We start from the raw sequence: 19,517 nt of genomic DNA, 5'->3' as shown, positions 1-19,517 counted from the left end.
TTTATATATATATATTATTATTATTATTATTATTAGTGTAATATCATCTTATTATATGGACACCTCCACAGTTCAATGCACTGTACTGTGCAATAGCACAGCTATAATAAAGCTCCTGCTGTAATCCTGTTGTCATTCTTGAGCAGCGATGTTGCATTTCATTGCATTATAGTGTAACTGTAGTACCATTTATATATATAAATAAATGAAATAAAAAATGCTCTTCTCTTTTTATTGAAACATAATGACAACCCCCACACTTCAAAATACACTCTATATTGCTGATTCCTCTTTGCAGTTAGTGAATTGTCACAAGACCTAAAGGGAAAAATAACTTGCTCTCCCTGCACTGACCAGCACACCTAATCCTCTTTCCCAAGTCCACTGGTTATCAGCTGATCTCCCAAGACTTGGAAATGTTTTGCTATTTTATCCTTTGACCTGCTTTGATATCTGGGCTTGGGTGTAAGAAAACATTGCCTTAAAACTTTATTATCCATATTTTATTAATGCTCAATATTTCTTACAGAATGAGAGGATTGCAGCTCGCTGAATTATCAATAGTTATATCCGTTGCAAGCTGCTGGAGGAATTTATTCATAAATAACTTATCCATATCTACACAAACATAATGTATCAAGAGAAAACACAGGGATAGCATTAATGTATTAATATTACATTTTGTCTTGACATTCATGGTGATGTACGTCGTCTTGTGGAGGAATTAAAAGCCATAGATATTATTTCAGCATAATTCAGTTATTTATTTTTCATCTGCACTTGAAATCAAAAGAGAGAAGCTGAGCGATAAGTGGCTTGTGTGTTCAAAGGTTCCTATTCAACATGAGTTCTGAGGAAACGATGAGTCATAACAATACTTTTAAACTCATCCATTCACGCTTATGATTATTGAAATGTAAGAACTTTGTGGATGAACTGTGGAATCTATGCTTCATTTGGCAATAATTGTTCGTGCCTCATATTATACAGTTCACTGCAAATCTGATGTTGAATGCCCCCCACTCTAGAGGGAAAGGTTAACTCCTGATGAAAGGGCTGTGGTCATGAAAAGAACTGCCCTCATCTGGCACCCCCTGCTGTCATTCTCTTTCAACCAGCAGAAGGATACTGAGGATGGAAAAGTCGCATTTGTATGTCAGCAGGCGAAATGGCACTGGGTCCCTGTGTGAGGGTGGATATGTTTCATGCCAACATCTTGAAATATTTTTGAGAAAACCTGTTGAGCTGCAGATGGAAATCTATTTATGTTATTTGAAATGATGAAGTCTGTGTGAAATATGTGGTTCAAAGTATAAAGAACACACCGAACAACAACAACAAAAAGAGGAGTTTTAGTGATTGTGAACGATGATGAAATCGCCATTGATTTTCTGCCAAGTCCAGGCGTTATCTGCTGAAAGTGTGAGAGGAAGCCGAGAAAAACCTTCTGAATCTGGTCACATTTATTGACTTGCAGTGTTCCAGTTCTTTACACCGTCATGATCTATTTCCATGGTGACGTGTTACTATAGCTCATCCGTGCTGAAGTTGATCTCAGTGGTGGTTTTCTCTGACGGCCGTGTGCTCGGCCTCAATCTTCGCCCAGCCCAAATACCAGAGAAACAGATTCAAGCCACAACACGTTGCCCGTGCTTGACAGTGCACACATTACTACAGTCAGGTTTATTGAGTTAGCAGATGCAGGTTTGCATGAGGAGCTGTTAGTGTGACAAAGAAGAACAATGCTGCATTTAAAAACAAACTAGAGATGTTCCGAAGTTAGTTTTCACTTCACTTTAAAAAAATGTGGCTATTAACCCTGTATGGAAGGGATGATGCTATCATTGTTGTATGTCCTGGCTCAGCTTAAACCCTTTGAAAACAAATACACACAGAGAATAAATGTCATACAACTAGGAGTTCCACAGCCATAACTGATAAACAACACAAATCAGTGCAGTTGATTAAAATGAAATACCTTTTTTTTATGTTCCCTTAGGTTTCTGCTTTTGTCCCTGATAAGTGTTTTTTATAACTTTTTCCTCACCCTTATCGAGGATCAAAGACAGAGGATGTTGCACCTTGTTCAGATTTTCAGCCCTATGGCAAACTGTGACTTGTAATATGGGCTTTGCAAATAAAACTTGATTTGTGTGAAGTGCCACCCCTTGAACCTGAATATGATACACATACTTTTGGGACTTTCCAGCGTGAAATATTGCCAACTTGCCGTTATTTTAGCGAGCTCTGGCTAACACTACGCCATCGGATCAGTGAATAGACTTGCGTTTTCAGCGATGCCCTATGCAGAATTTTTGGCAGTGTCACAGGCATTTCGATGCTGGTAACAGAATTGGAACACTGTGTTTTACAGCCTGTCTTCCTTTCTCTCCCTCCTCACTCTCTTTTGTCTTTCATAGATCAATAATACCCTCTGCAGCCACAATGTCCCGTCAGCAGTTTCTGTGACAAATTATAATTCTACTGATGTTTGAAATACAATAACACAGTTTGTTCATCATCTCTGTAAGACGCAGACCCTGAGTGCGTTTTGGAATCATTAAGATATCATCTTCCCCCTGCCACAGTCGGTCCTCGGAGGCTGGATAATTAGCCGTGCTCCACGATCGAGCAGCTAATTAATTTGTGCTGTGCTGCAGCTCCACTGATGGCTTGATCTTTGTACTGCAGACATGTGCTCGTTCAGCTCAGCTATGGAAGAATTACTATGAAAGGTCTGAGAGTGCTCTTGCTGAAACCTGACCCACTCAAACTATTAAATATAGAACTCAAATAAAACACACTGAGATGAAATTTACTGTATAAAGCTCATACTGTTAGAGAGGATGGCACTCATATTTGCATTTATATCCTGTATTTATCTGTACTGTATGTCAGCGACATCCAGGGTACTGCTTGAGTGCTGGGATGAAGCCCTATTTGTTTTCAAGTGGAGTCATTTACTAGCGCCTGTGTTGCATCAACAAATTAATCCCTTGGATTAACTAAACATTAAGCTTGACAGATAAACTGAAACTGTTCTGCCCAGGTCAGATCAAATCAGTTTTTAATCTGCTTTGGTGCATTTCAGGTTTACCTAGTTTTGTAAGTTGTGTTAATTGTGTAAGTTGTGTGCAGTAAGTAAGACAATAGAAATATCTCTCATTTATATATCATTTGTAAAATACAAGCAAACAACACTAAATTCACAGAAGAGACTCATATGAGGTCACCATGACCTTTGACCTCTGACCTCTGATCTAATCAGTTAACCTTTGAGTCACAACTGTTCAAAATTTGAGAAATTCCCTAAAGGCAGAGTTGAGATATCACGTTAAGTTATGTGAGGGTACTGTGACCTTGACCACTCAAATTGAATCAGTTAATCTGTGGACCTAACATTTGTACCAAATTTGAAAGGATTCCCTTGAGCCATTAGTAAGATTACGTGTTTATGGGGCTAGAAAAGGGTTTTGTGACCTTGATGTTTGACCTCAATATTGGTCAACCATTAGTCCAAGTCAATGTTTGTGCCAGATGGAATGATCCTGATATGTCAAATTCTCAAGTCCCATGATGTTGACCTTTGACCTTCAACCACCGAATTGTAATTATTTCATCCTTGAATCCAAGTGAACATTTTTACCAAATTTGAAAAGATTCTAAAAGAGGCTTTCCTGAGATATTATGTCACAAGGTTAAGAAAAAGGGATTTGTGAGGTCACAACGACCTTGATCTTTGACTACCGAAATCTAATCAGTTCATCCTTGAGTCAAACTGGATATGAGTACAAAATGTGAAGTGACGGACAACCTCAAAACATGTTGCTTAATAAATGAACAGATTGATTTTGATTTTCTGTTTTACCAGCTGCTATCTCACCGTTGCATTGTGCATGAATTTGCATTCTGACCACAGGTTTTCCTGCTGTGTGCTGTTAAAGAGGAGGGAACTAGAGGGTATTATTTATTCTTTCCCCTTCTGCATCTCTCTCCATCACCTCCACCTCTGTAGTTTCAGCTCCAACTCAAAATGACGTCAAACAACAGCATCATCTTTTGCATCCGTTTATATAATTTGCAGTCGGTCGTCCGGGGACCTAACCGGCTTCAGTCGAATTTGTCACAGCTCAGTCAAAGTATCTTGTCAAAGTAACAACAAACAGATTCATTTCTGCATCAGTACGCCAACAAGTCAGGGCGGAGTCTCCATCATGTGCATGAGTCATATTTCTCATGATGCTTTACTTTTAGTCAAAGGTGGGGGTGGGGTTTCCCTGGAGTGGATGGATGGGAGACATCTCTGAGTCATCTCTGTCATCTGTGTTGTCACTGGAGCGCCATGAATAGAAGGAGAATCCCTGCAGCCAGAATAAGAATGAGATGAGCAGAGAGGGTCTAAACGCCGACCAGGATCACTGTACCTACATTTTTACTAGAGTATGTTTCCTTTCAGACGTAAGCAACCCCATTCTTACAATTGCTTTGATCTTCTTTTTGATTTCCAGGCCTTGTGACATGACTTTTTTATCCTTTGTGATCATATTTTCTTATTCATCCCAATAAATAGTTTTTTAGGATCAAACTTAAAGTCAGTTGTTCATCATATCACACAGGAAAAGCATAAGCGGTGAAGAAAAATGTCCGGCATCAATCTGCTGGCATCCTTGGAGAGGGAGGAGGGGAGAGGAGAGGAGAGGAGAGGAGAGGAGAGGAGAGGAGAGGAGAGGAGAGGAGAGGAGAGGAGGGGAGGGGAGAGGAGAGGAGAGGAGAGGTCAAAGCTTCACTAAATAACAAACACCAGCTTAGAGCATTATGAGTTTTCCCTTCAGCAGCTGCTTATCCATCATGGAGACAGATCGATGGTTTGATGTGAGCTTTAGGATGACGGTGACTTTGAATATTATAACCTATCGTAAGTGTGAATGTGATGTATGACCCTCCCTCAGGTGACACACTCTCATCTTGTGACCCCCCCTGTCAGTATTGGGTGGTATGGATTTGTCAGGAAATGAATTGACCGAAAGATGCTTTGAAGGGAAGAGGGAGACAGTTTCCTTTTTACCTTTGCTTGGACATTCTTCTCCTTCTGATTTTTCGTGGAAATGTGTCGTGCACATGTAGCATGAAATCAAAATTATTAATCATGCATAGGTATTCATGCACAGAAATACAGGCATGTGCTCTACAGGAAAATAATTGCAGTATATGTGAATGAATGACATTTTCCGTAGTGAACAGACAACACGTTGCATAGTAACCGCTTGGATACAAAGTCCAACAACCACAGGACACGATAAGCAATTACACAAGACGGAGGCTAAGGTGATTCCCTCTGCAGATTATATCTTCGTGTTTAACCTGCAGCAGAGCTGGCATTGGCAGGCTGGTATAATAAACAGGCTTTACAAGTGGCAGCATATTGCATATAGACAACACATCCTTTGTAAGACAAGCACCACATCATGAGCTCCATTTGCCATTCCACTTAAATTTGAGTTGAAATGCCATGCCTCCTTCATCCTAATTTGAATGAAATTATAATTGTTTTATCTGATCCAGATCCTACGACGTGGGGGTTTGATGCTCTCCAGTTGCCAATAGTAACCAAGGCTGACCAAGAGCAAAAAACCACTCGGCAGTGAATGAAGCAGAGAGGTGCTGAGGGTGGAGGGGGTGTTTTATGTTGCTGGAGATTACAAGGACCATAACAGTTGTCAATGAAAAGGCTGCTGCAGCCTCAGTGCAATGTCCGCACCAGAATCAAACAGCTCCGGTCACGAACCAAAGTCTGGTGTATTTTAGTGTGTGCTATTCTATTCTTTTAAATGATTGTGTAATCCATTATATAATGTAACAGTGCTCGTTGTGTTGGGCCACGAGAGGAAGTGGTGAAGTGGATATCAAGGTAAAGAGTATATTTTCATGAAAAACCAGTGACACTCCAGACCTGAAGAGACTTTTTGCATAATCCCGCAGGTTAAACTTTTGGGATCACTGTGAGATATTATGCGATCACATATAGCATCTTTGAAATCAAGATCTTTATGCGACGACGCGGCTGCTGTGTACGAGTCGCAAATGCCCAAAACCTCTCGTTTGTTCCCATATCTTCGCTCTTCTTCTTTTGAAAGATTATCTAAATTGTTGTGGCTTGGCACTGATGAAAATTTGACCTGTCTATCTACGAAGACCTTCATGTTGGCAGCTGTCTTGGTTTATCGTTTTGCCGTCCAGGTCCATGTGACTTTGCTCAAAGCCGTAGAGTTAACAGTAAAAAGGAATGACTTCTATCAGGAACTGTGCATCGATGATGGATGTATAACTGGTAAATTATGGAAAGAAGGATAGAAAGAAAGAGTGCAGTTTGTACATTTGACCTACATACCAATGCAAATACTTATACAAGGTATGAAAAAAAATCCTTATTTGCTTTTATTTATTTATGTATAAGAATACGATGTATTTCTCATGGGACCAAAAAAGAAGACTAAAAAGCTCAAATGTTCCTCTGGTGCACTTGCTGCACCGTGCGCACGCACGGAGCGGAGCATGCAGAGACCCTTCATTCGATACCAGGGGGCTTCAGCCAGGCATTACGTATTTGCAGTTCGTCTCTCCGCCAGAGGATGGCGCGATCAGACCTGGGCGGAACCAGCAGAGAAAGGGGCCGGATGAGACCCTGCAGGAGTCTGCCAATAACAGCCCGAGTTGAAAGGCTGCGCGTACTACGGAGCCACACTGGGATTTTTGGCTCATCGTTCACCGAGGGAGCGGACACAGCGGAGTCTTCCCCCCCGGGAAAGAGGTCTAATACGGCGTCGACTGCAAAGACAAACACGGACTGTGGTTAATTCCTTTAGGCGGCATTAGACTCCTGCACAGCCCCGGTGGAGGCGCCTGGATCAGCACATTGTGGCTCTCCTCTCCTTGTCAAATCGTGAGTAGCCACCGCGCGTATACCTGGGAGGACCAGAGGCTGTTTCAGTGTTTGTGGTGTTTGCATCTGGATTATCACACAACAAACACACACACACACCTACACAAACACACACACTCAAGTGACTAAGCGACGCTGGAGTGAAATCACAGGGATTACAATTGTTTGTAAAGCTCTCAGCTGAGCTCTGCGCGTCATCTTTATCTGAGCAAAGTGCTGAGAAATCTGCTCCACCTGGACTTTGGGACCTGGGTGAGGAGCTGCCCGGTGAACTGCACTTGACAGGAGGAGGACTCGGCGGGAGAGAGGAGCCAGATTTGAGCCGCTGAAAGGGGGTGAAAGTGAAAATCCTGCGAGAATGCCTCTTGCACAGATCGCAGAGCCATGGCCCACCATGGAGCTGGTGCAGCTGGAGACGGAGGTAATGAGCAATGACATGTGTCGACGTTTGTTTGTGCACAAAGATTGTTTGTGTTTGATTCAACATGCTTTTTTAAGTTCAGGGGAAATGACACAAGTACCTTCCCCAAATTGAAGGTGTTGAGTCGCCACATGCTCAAAGTGATTTGAAGATTTTGAATGGGGTCACTTTAAACTTTTGGAATGAGTCAACTTCTTTTATAAATCATAATGTCCTGTGTTTTAATTCAAGTGTGAGTTTGTATCATTCTATCTCAAAATGTGATGAATGGACATGGAAAGTGGACATACTGCTCTGGAAGAAAAGAAATTGAGACCACTTCAAGATTAGCAAGAAAAATGACAACATTTGCTCTATCCTTTAAATGACTTAAACTTCCCCTGCATTGGCTGACACACATGTAGAGATGCAGATGAATTTCTGCTTAACAGAGAAGTTATTTACATTTTCCTTATTCCTAATAAGACTCCACTTAACCCTCTTTCCCTGAAGCTCACGAGCTGCTCCAATTTCAAGGACGCACATAGGGCCATGGCCCCTGTAGGGTGGTTTCCAGTAGGGCTGGGTGATAAAACAATTACCTCTAATTATAAATATAACTTTTATCAATAGAATTATGACAGAAGTTCAATATAGATCGATATATTGCTTATGCATTGTGCACAGTGAGGAAGTCGTTCTCATGGTCATTCTTTGCATATGAATAGTAATAATAACTTAATTTATCTAGCACCTTTCAAATCAGCCATTTCAAAGAGGACAATTATAAACAAGAATACAAAACATCAGAACACAGACAGCCGATAATACAGCATCATTTAAAAGTAAAGCAAAAGAAAAGGATAAACATGAGGCAGCAACTTGTTCCAGGGACGGTGCACAAACACAGTAGATGGCGGTAATGCACCTTGGCGTTTGGTTGCCACCAGCAGATAAAAGCAACATAGGTATTAGCAATAAATGATCGGATAAAAGTATGTTTGAGAAGAGTTAAAGCCACAACCTCCACTCAGGAGCAATATCAGTCTTTAAACTTCCAAGAAATAGGAATGTGACATTTATTGTGATAATTGTCGACATCGAAATGATGAAAAAGTTTTTGGCCATATCACCCAGCCATAGTTTCCATTGTCTCATACATGAAGGCATCATAAAAACAAGGGCCAAGATAATGATCGTTAAAACATCAGCCAACAGGATGAGCTGTCTGAGCAGTGCATTGAAATTTCAACAATGTTTAATCATCACTGGGTTTCGGTTCACGTGGAGTGCGGTGTGTTGTTTTTCATCTTTTGTCATTCTTGTTGATGGTTGACGCCTGCACTTGAGTCGCTCTGTTTGTGCTGCAGAGTTTTTAATTAAACACCTCCGATTCTGCAGGTCGGGAGGACGACTTCATTGGGCACGAATTCTCAAATGAGGGAATATTTCACAATTTTCTGTTGTAAGCATGTGGAATGAAGGACGAGCAATAGACAATAGCTGTGCTAATAGAGCTCAGACCCTATTATTCTGATGCAGCATAATTATTCATGAATTGGCTCTTGAACAGACTGGTTGCTGAGAGAAAATGCCTCATTCACACTATGGCTCTTTTGAGCAGAAATAGGCGGCTTAGAGGCAACTTGTGGAACAGGCTGGTTAGAAAATATCACTTACTGTTTTCAGTTTGTCTGGATCTATAAATGAGCTATTTTGAATAAGTCTGCCGAGTAATTGATTTCTTTATACCTATGCTTTTCTGTGTCTGATGGATCGTTCAGTGCACATTATTACAAGGTGCGTTCAGTCAGCTCCACCAGAGATGAGCGCAATTATAAATGAGGTTTATTTTTCTGACCCTGATTTGCTGGGAGTGGATATTTAATAAATTTAGCCCTAATAAGTGAGCGATGCAGAGGAAATGATTTGCAAAAGATGTGAATGAAAACTGTTTGTTGTTGCTCTCAGCAGCTGAGTTTGCTAATTAAACTTGACGCTGTAATTAATGAAATACTGAAGTTAAGGAGTCTTGACTCATTAAGCTGTGCAATCGATTAGGAAAGTGCTGCTACTGCTCATATTGTTAGAAGTTATTGCTTGATGGAGAGAAAGCTGTTGTGGTTTGTTTTAGATACGGAGAAATATCAGTATTAGTGCGCGAAGAAAAAAATGCAATTTTAGCAGAAAGAAGCACTTCAGGTAATTTAGAAAAGGCGTCATCTTGGCCTAATTTATTCAGAACACTCCAGTATTTACAGTATCCTGCAGCGTGTCAAGTTGGCAGAGGAGCGTTTCACAGCTGAGCAGATGGTTAGCCGCGAAGAGTGCTAAGTTTAATATGGTAAAAATACTCTGCCTTTGTTTGATGCTCACAACTCTCAGATAAATTTGTGAGATTCTTGCATCCAGCACATGTGGGTAAATATCAGCCTTACATCAAAAGGAGAAAGTACTGTTATTCTCATCTCAGTATCTGTCCGTGACATGTAGTGTCTGTAATCAATTTGCTCGCACCAGTCACTGCCAGTCAGAGTGGGATCAGAGCCATTTATCTCTGTCACCAACCTACCAGCCAGCTGCGCACTTTGCTTCCCGATGGCAGCGAGCGGGAGTCGGCACGGGGCTCAGATTGATCGCGCATAAAGAGCGAGTGAGTCTGGATGCCAGCGAACATGGTGGGAGGGATCAAAACGGAGGCCGCAGCAACGGGAGTGTAACCAGTCATTAACAGATGGGGACAGACCGAGAGACAGGCTTTTTGGCTGATTTGGAACATTGAGGTTCTAAGGGTACAATTAGCTTGTATCATAAGAATAACCTCCTGATCTAGTTGAGTTAAAACACCAGCAGAGCAGGCTACATCCATTTGCGTCTACACTACTCGGGGAGTTATCAAGACCCTAAAATGGGGAACTTTAAAATTGTTGTGTGGATGGGCAGTAACGGAGACGTTTGGTAACAATAATGCATTCAACCCTAAATGGTCCTAATCAGTCACGACTTCTACTAGAGGTGACAACGCGTTGCTAACACTATGCTTGATGATGTTCTTGCCCGACGCTTGGTTCAGTCATCATCGTCATAACGACAACAATCACAGTTTCATGCTTGGAACACACATGGCCGTCTTTCGAGCTTTAGTGCCATGCTAGCTATCAATATAGTGAGAAAGAGAAAAACACAGGCAACGCAACGTAACGCAACAGTACCACATGACGTCAGCCCATTCATAGTGAGTGAGCAAGAGTTCCACATCGTTGTTCCCGTTCCGTTTGTGGGATTTGTGTAAGAAAGCACCCAACTGCAAACAGACTCTGTACTTCCTGTTTAAACCGCTACGCACATGCCCAGTGAATGTGAATGATCAAATGATGTGTGTTTTCAAGTGTGTTAGTTTCGACGGAATTTAGTGTGGAGGTAACCGCAGCGTGACATGCTTTGATGCACTGGTTTATGAAATGCAGCTTCCCCATCACTCATAATGTGAGTGCCTTTTATGAGCTCTAAGTGAAACAAGCAAGAAAAAACATTTGCAAATAAGTTGAAACAAAAATATTGAATTATTTATTAGTCATTAAACCACTTCTATTGTGAATTAATGAATCCGGAATTAATCATCTCTGATAAAGGCTCTTAAACAAATCAACCCCCCTCTCCTGTCCCTGTTGAGTCACTGTACCACCTGCATCGGTCACTGCTGTGAAAGATCTGAATCACGCCTCTGTCAGTATTCAGGGGTCAGAGTTGCAGAGCTGCCAAGTGGATCCACAGCCTTTTGCTCTTTTGTTTAAAAAAGAATCCCTACTCTTCCAAACTCTAAACTCAACTGCAACTCTGTTACTTTGGCTCATTTCATTGATTCTCTTTTAGGTCACTGAGAAATTCTGAAACATCATTGCCGCTGATATGCAGGCACATACCAAAGAATTTCACCATTAATGGATGAATTGACACTTTTTGTTGTATAATCTAGTTACAATCAGGTGGAATCAAGTGTTTATTGGGTAGTTTGCTGAGTATTTCCCCTCTGTGTGCATCCTAAAATGCTCTATACTGCCATTTCACCTTTTCAACCTGAACTACTTACCTCTAGCAGCTGACTGATTTATACAATTTTGGCTTTTATATCAGTGTCAGCGTTTGTTCTCAAGAATAAATGATCCAGAAAAGATTTGTTTACATGTTCTGTACGAACATTTATCTTCTTAATTAAATTGTTATCTAAATGTCTTGCTCCCTAATATGGATATTTACATCAGCCCTGAAAAATCCATATCAGTCGGGTTCTACTTACCTCAGAAGACAAAGTTTCTAACTGCACAGACTAGTTTTCCTTAGACGAAGTTGATGATGAGGTGAAGTGATTTCAATTTAGCACCCTGTCTGGATTTAAATGTATTTTTGTCTGGATGTGGACCCACGAGATCTGTCTACTTCAAACTGATCCATGCTATGCATTTTATTTGAAGTTCTTTATATACACTCCTTATAATTCAGAAAAGAGGGCAAAGTAAAAAGTAAAAGTATATGTATTTACATAACAGTACAGCTCAAACCAGAATATACAGAGCATGGCTGTCTAAGCTGAAGTGGTACAGCAGAGACATATGGACTTGGTACAACGTGTGGAGTCTTTCTCTCCATTACGTAATGAGACATGTAGACAAGGAGAAAGTGGAGTTAATGAGAAGTGCCATGTTTATAAGCCAGGTGTGGTCAGCGGTGTACACTCAAGTACTTGTTTAAGTGTGCATGCTCACTTCACATTTATGCCTTGCACTATCTGTGTGTGTGTGTTTGCACGTAGGCTTGGTTTATCTGAGTGTGACCTGTGGAACACCTGAGTATGTGTATAGCAGGGCAGGGTGGGCATGTGATAACAAAACCCTTCAGTCGAAAGGTGCCGATAGAAAGTGCGTTCTCATTCCTGGATTTAAAGAGTTAAAAGTTTGTCTTCTCTTGGAACGGTGACTTTATACTGTCCATCCACAGTGCAGCCTCTGGGGAGTTGTGCAGATTTAATGTCTGAAAAACCTAATTTCCTCTCGCTTCACTTTTATGGCTGCTGATGTCAGAGATAAACCTTTTAGCACAGATTTGACTCGACAGTAGCTGCTTCCATTTTCTGGCATTTACCAAGAGGGTACATTAGTAATGTGACCTTTTGTCAATACTCAATGGCAGGTTAGATTACAACAAGTTTAGTCAGGTAGAATTACAAACAACAATGAATGGTAAATATATTGCTTTGTTGCCTAGTTACCGTGCTGCGTTGTTCTAATCACACAGATTTATCTATGTGTGATACTGGGAGAGTTATCTGTGTTTACTTTGTGTAGTTATACAGGAGTCCTGGGAGAAATTAAAAGTTCTCCAGATTGACTAATGGCCAGTCCATTTTCCCTTGTGAGGTTTTGTGTCATATATTTCTATATGTTTACTCAATTAATCTGCTTCCACCTAGTAGTGATTGCTCTTCCCAGAATATCATATTGTGGTCTTTTTTAAAACTCAGTCACAATTCACAGTCTAAATTCTTCCCTCACAACATTGAAAAGTACTGTTGAGAATATCCAGATTCAAACTCAGTGAATTTATCTGTTTGGCCTTTTTTTTTTATTATTCTGTGTCATTGTGTCTAATTGTTTTTATATACAACAAAGAATTATCTTGTTTAAAACACAATATAGTAGACAACATTTTCAACACGGTGATGCGCATCAGTGTCTTAAGTTCCGTGTTGTCCACATCATAGCTACATACAATGAAATGAATAATTATTAATAATTTCAGGAGAAGAGAGTTCATAACATGTCTGAAAGCAGCTTTAGATAGAGACATACTGGCAAATCAGCCCAGCCATCTAGTAGACAGTCATTATGTTGGCAGGTGAACGTGGTGTAGATCCACGTCGTTACAATAGACCGATTGTAAATGTCATAGAATTACATCATCCCTCAAAATACTAGATTGCCGACATCTTTCAGATTGATCATGATTCATGATATGAATCTGTCAGCTCTCTCACCCCTGGCCTCCTCGCTCTGTTTGCAATGATACGTTTGTTTATTGTATTGATGTATTTGTCTTTGAGTGTATTTATGTGGCTGTTTATATGTGTGTGCATGCCTGCCTGTGCTTTCATTGAGGAAGTGCAGGGGAGGGAAGGCACCATTAAATGGGGCACTTGGATCAGCCATGCAGAGCTAATGAGGCTGAAATGTGTTGAGCAGCAAAGAAGGGAAGGCATTGCTGACCACACACACACACACACACACACACACTCGCACAAACTCAGGCAGTTGCACTCAATCACTTAGTATTGCCATTGCTGGTCATCACCATTCTGGCTTAAACAAAACCAACCACATACACCTCACTGAGGGAAGATAAATGAAAGGAGGGAAAGAGAAAGTGAAGTAAACAAGGAAAGTGAGATTTTTTTTCCTCTGAAGAGTTAGTTTTAGCCACGTATACTTCCTCTTGGTTTTCTTTAAATACCCTCTCCTAAAATACATCAGTCTGTGCTTGACTTTAAACTACTCGGTTGCTTAATTGCTTCCATGTCTCCCATTCCGCCCTCACGTTAGGCCTCTTGCAGCCTTTATGACGGACCCACTTGGGTCAAGTTAAACTGTCTTGAAATTGGTCTGTAAAGTATGGTACCTAAAAACAATACTGACATTTTTTGGCTGATTTTAGGGAGCAACTAATTTTTCAGTATTTACACATTTGCAAATACTCTTAAAATTATGTATATTCTAAATAAATCATAATGGAAAATATACGACATCTAACTGATACTGATATATCTGTGATAAGTCAATAATGCACTAATGGATATATACTCTAGTAAAAACTCCAGGGGTTATAGCACTCAGCCAATTAATAGCTGATGATTAGTGCAAGTATAACGAAGTACATCCAGTTGCCAAACAAATCCAATCATGAAATGCAGTGGGGTATTTCAGTGACAGTAAATTTTATCCACGCTCGGTGTTCTTTATGGTCAGATCTTTTTTCTGGTCAGAACAATATCCAGGCAAATCAGATCAGCCTCTGCACCCTTCAGGGTCTCCCTACGCTCTGAACCCTTCAGGTTTAGTGTTTGATTGTTAAGGCCACTGATTGTCATTGTGTTGCCCGCCTGCCTTATTTTGTGTAGTCTGCAAAGGAAGAGGAAGGAGGAAGAGGACATGAAGGAAGTTAGCAAGCTCAGGGTCGCCCTTCTGTGATGGAAAGACAAACAAAGAAGTGGAAAAAGGGGGAAGTTGTTATTTCGGGTGTTCTCACATTTATCCAGAATGGTTTGACTTTGAGCACAGGAGTGTTTCTTTGATGGGTGTAAGGGGTCAGTTGTCTTTAAGGACTTCATTTCACACTCATCACTGGAGCACAACTTAATCAAAAAGCTGGAAGTTGAGGTTGTGCCATAAGATCTATAGGAGTCTTCCGTTTATATGATGCAAAAAGTGACGTTGGTTGCATGGCGAGTAAACCTGCTGGACTCACTGAAAAGTCAGGTTTCTGAGTTTCCTTCCTTTAAATAAGATTGTTGTTGTTTTGCAGATTAGTTGTTACATCAGAAAAATCATCTTTACTTGTAAGACAGAGTTCAGATGAGCACAGAGAAACTTTAGCGAACAAATATGAAATCAGCCTTTTTCGTATGCAACGCATCACATTCAGGGGGTCAAACATCCAGGTGAAAAGAAACTGTGACAAACACACATTTTTGAGGGGAGAATGATTTGCAAAAATAATTAATGGTGAATGAATTAACAAAAATGCTCAGTGTGTGACAGTAGTGTTAATTCTATAAATTCATTATTTTGCCAAGCGTTGGTTTTCAGCCTCCAGTTTGTTGTTGTAGGCGTCACTTTAGTTGGAATTTTTTAAAAAGTCCTGTCGGGATCACTCAAGTTCTCTCTAAATGTGTAACTGTCATTGATACTGATCAATGTCTGTCCCTGTGTCTTTGTCTCTCTAGGCCGTACATTGTGATAACAAGTGATTCTAATCCGTCTTGACATCATTATGACCTCTTCACATTAAAAAAATAACAAAATCACCTTATTCTCCCATTAATCCCTCTCCTTGTTGTTCTTTGTCTGTCTGTGCAATAGACACACGTATAGACCTATAATCTAACTGAGTGAGCGTTCAAAGTTATCCACCCACTTCTGGATGTTGTATGAATAACATGTTGATTTTCTGAATCGCCCATGTTGAGTCATTGTTTAACAGATAATGATGATTAGCCTTTTCAACACAGCTTACCTACAGGGGAGACGGATGAAGGATGTGCATTTGTGTGTCAGCCTCAGATTATTAGGTCTGCCAGTGGAGGAGCAAAGTGCTGGATACAATGGACTGCTGCAACCCACGCAGTCTTGCAAATGTTCTCTTGCATCTCTCATTATGTATTTTCCTCCTTCACACACACACACACACACACACACACGTGATACATGTACCGTTACCCGCTCTGACTGGTTCTCACATGTGCTTTCTTGACAGAATGGGCAGAGCACAACTGAGGACGGAGTCACACCTGCTGTCAAGGTACGTCATGTCACAAAATGCAAAAGCATTCACACACTTACATGCTCCTAAATCAGATTCACTCACAGTCATGTGGCTCAACATCAGAGAAATCAGAGACAGGACTTTGACACAACTCTTATGTGGAATTCTTGTCTCGTCTTGCCTTTTCTACGAAATGTTCATCTTTAATAGCGGAGGATGAGGAAGCTGTCGTGCCCTCTCGTGTCTGTGCTCGCAAATGTGTGACTGTGCATTGATTTGTTCATCTAGCAGTTGCATTGACAGCCCTCAGAGGACATTAGTTGGCTGCAGTTTAATGTGTTGAATACTGTCAGGTGAAGCAGCTCCAGCACCAGTCCGAGCTGCTGCGTACGCTGATGTGTCTGGGTCAATATTAAAAGGCTGTAGTGTTACACATGCTGCATGATGTCTCATGCGGAGATAAATGCACACAAACATGCACACACAGAAACACGTACTCCCTGAGAATCACTGACTCAGCCCTTTTCCTGGCTCTGGCCTCTATGCTTTATTGTCCAGCCCTGAAACGTGATCCTGTTTCCTCCTGTAGAATGTTACTCTCCAGCCATGGAGCAAAGGACAAGGAAATCTTCCTTCTCGCTTGGCCTCTCTTTCTTTTTATTTTCAGTCCTGGTCTCTCAAGGGAGAGAGGCTCTGAAGAGTATGTCGCCTTTTCTTTCAGCTCAGAACAATGTGCTATGACTGAGGGAGAGAGCCAGGTTTCAGTCAAAGGACTGAGCACACTGGGGCCACGCTGGCCATTAGTGTTTGATGGCAAGGAAAAAAAGACCAGAGCCTTTTAATTGATTTGATTAATAATAGGGTTGATTTCTGGTGGCACTGCTCCATTTCATCTCATTCGTCTGTATCAGCTTACAGAAAACTTGCACAAGTACGGACAAATCAACGCATTGTACAAACATAAGGCTCTCTCCGTTTTTGTAAAGATATTTAAAGTTGCGCATATATGAGCCTTTAAAAATTCACTGGCATTGCTCAGTCTTCCTTAAATTTAGATTTTTCCCATTTTTGTCCGAAGTGATTGAGGCACTATAAACAAAGCTAGCCAACTCTTTGTGACAGCTGATAACCAGAATCACAGGAAACTGGATCGCTCGCAGATACCTGATCCGTAAAAAAAAAAAAAAGGGTCCATATCGGCGGCGATGCCAATCCTGCCTGTTGGATTGCTAAAACCCTAATCATATCACCATCACTGGACTCTGCTGAAAGTCGATAATATTTAATTATGGCTCAGGCCTGGGCAGCCTTGTGATTACGTACATTACATATTGTGCTAATTGATTGTAGAGTATTTCTGTAATCTGATTATTTCTGTAATCTAGTTAAACAGGATGTCCTTCAAATGGAGTCTGTGTCTGGGAGTCTACAGGAGTGGTGGCTCATGTTTCTCAAAAGAGATAAGACGTATAAGCATAAAAGGACTAAAAGATAATGTGATAATAGATTTTGCATATAGTGAGAATAACTCAGCATATCTTTCCTCTTAAATTATATAAATCTAACCGTGAGATCTTGGTTGTTGGAGCACGTGGGGGTAGACTTCCCAAGACCGTTCTGGCACCATGCAGGCCGAGCAATGATCGATGCCGAGTTGTCGTTTGAATGCTGGGAATCTGATAATGGCTGCTGTTATCTACTCTAGCCAGGGGAGTTACCTGGCTCCAGCAGACCTAATGGGGGTGAGTGAGGGGGAGGGGATAAAGGTAACAACTGAGACCAAGGCAAAGAGGATGGCTGATGTGAATGTTAGCCTGAAGAAGGTTTTATGATGGTTAAGCAATTGTGTGTGTGTCTGTGAGAGAGGGGTGGCTGAGGTTAAGTCAGTCCTCTGTCCCTGGAGAAGACTAATGAGCCATCTACTTTCTTTTTTCTCCTGACATTTCTCTCCAGACTCCTCATTTGGTGTAAAAGTTAATAAAAATACAGGAGCGTGCAACTCGGCCTTTAGTGCTGCTTCTGTTGCCTTTGTCCGTCCCAGGCTTTTCTGAGCCATTAACCAGGTTGTGAAGGTGACGGCAGCAGGTGAAGCTCTCTGGCAGGTCACACTTCACACAGGGTTTTATGGTCTGTTTTAAAACTCTTTTCTCTCATCTGTTTCAGAATAAGGGGGATAAATAAAACAGAGTGAAGTTATGTAGAATATAGGAGAACCTCATCTCATTAATGAAGCCTGAGTCAAAGTATCAATTGGAAGTCATTTCTATATGATATTTCTCCGAAGGTTTGTTTATTTAACTGCACAGTTTTAAAAGAGGATTCCATAAAAGGCGTCTGTTGAGCTGTATTGACGGAATCTCACTGTCACCTGAGAGGACACTCTTCTTCTTGTTCTTATCACAGAACAATTATACCACTCAACTATTTACTCCCAGGCACAGAACCAGGCTTACAATGTTCTGAGTGTGAAAACTGTCCTATTTCTAGCAGCAAATCATATCATCGTCTTTGCCCTTGGGGCTGCCTCTGAGTATGATATATGCAAAAAGCTGAAACAATGGATACGTCAGCCTCAGGTATGGAAGTGGCAGACAGTTTTGGACTTCTCGTAACAATTCTGTGTGATCTTATTGTCCTGGCGATTGATGTGGAATCACATCTCACCTTCACAGAGGTGACATTATTTAAAAATAATTAATCGGCAATCATTTTTTATGTTTGTTTGTTTTTGGCTTAATGAGAATATAACCTGATCAATCACAAATAGTGGCAGTCACAGAATAACCCTTTAAAAAGAGTATATCAAGCAAAAGATGTTTCAAAGTTGGACAAAACAAATAATATGAACAGGTGCCCTTGGACTCCAGGAAACTGTAATGGGCATTTTCACTACCGATAACTGACTGTGTGGATCAAACTGTGCATAGAAATGTAAAATAAAATCTTTGGATATTCTCATCTCTCCTGCTTAAACAGAGAAACTCTAAAACGCTTGTTTCTAATATTCTGTTTATATGCAACATTCTGAAACTCATGTTATGAAACGCACAGTACGTGGTCAATGATGTGCATAGCATGCAGTGTTGCTTCTCAGATGTGCGTGTGGTTCATGTCGTGAGGACTTAATTTCCTGTCAACGCAGTCACAAACTGAGGACTTGTCTTCAAAGGGGGACATAAGGCAAAACCCCATAACGTAAAACCTTATACAGTAACTTAGTTTTGTGTTTAGTTTGACTGAAGTTTAGGTTACACAAGTAGAAATCATGGTCCTCTGAACTCATGGAGACACAACTGTGTGTGTGTGTGATTCCCACTCCAGTATATTAACTCCCACCTACCAAGCACGTGGGCAGGAAGCAGAAAGAGCTAATGCCTTTTCCATCAGTGGCGGTGACATTTTTTTGTCGTCCCTATAATGTAGATAATGGCTTTTTACTATGGCTATGTGCTGAGCGAGTGGTATTTGTGCTTCACTGCCCGAGTGACAAGAGGGCACAGCGGAGCGAACAGGGGAGCGAGGGAACTGTCGAGGGGGAGTGGAGAGGGGAAATGAGGGAGGAGCAAATGACAGTGGAAGACTGCAGAAGTGGAGTACAGAGAGAAGAGTGGAGAGAAAACAGTAGGCTGCCCCGGCATAGTTCTC

General features: G+C 41.1%; 1 protein-coding gene across 3 annotated transcripts in view; it reads left to right on the top strand.

Annotated features, from left to right (window-relative positions):
* Positions 1-19,517, top strand: part of rps6ka1 (ribosomal protein S6 kinase a, polypeptide 1) — a 52,208-nt gene that overhangs the window by 502 nt on the left and 32,189 nt on the right. For 2 of the 3 annotated variants that reach the window (XM_069535345.1, XM_069535344.1), the window contains exon 2: positions 15,864-15,908. In XM_069535345.1, the coding sequence (XP_069391446.1) occupies positions 15,864-15,908 (45 nt within the window). Of the gene's footprint in view, positions 1-6,694; positions 7,362-15,863; positions 15,909-19,517 lie in introns of those variants that run through there. The other variant, XM_020085099.2, reaches the window with a different exon arrangement.

The sequence above is a fragment of the Paralichthys olivaceus genome, chromosome 12, assembly GCF_024713975.1.
Source record: "Paralichthys olivaceus isolate ysfri-2021 chromosome 12, ASM2471397v2, whole genome shotgun sequence".
NCBI classification, from domain to species: Eukaryota; Metazoa; Chordata; class Actinopteri; order Pleuronectiformes; family Paralichthyidae; genus Paralichthys; species Paralichthys olivaceus.
Note: the sequence above shows the minus strand (reverse complement) of the source record. Positions and strands in the feature narration are given on the sequence as shown.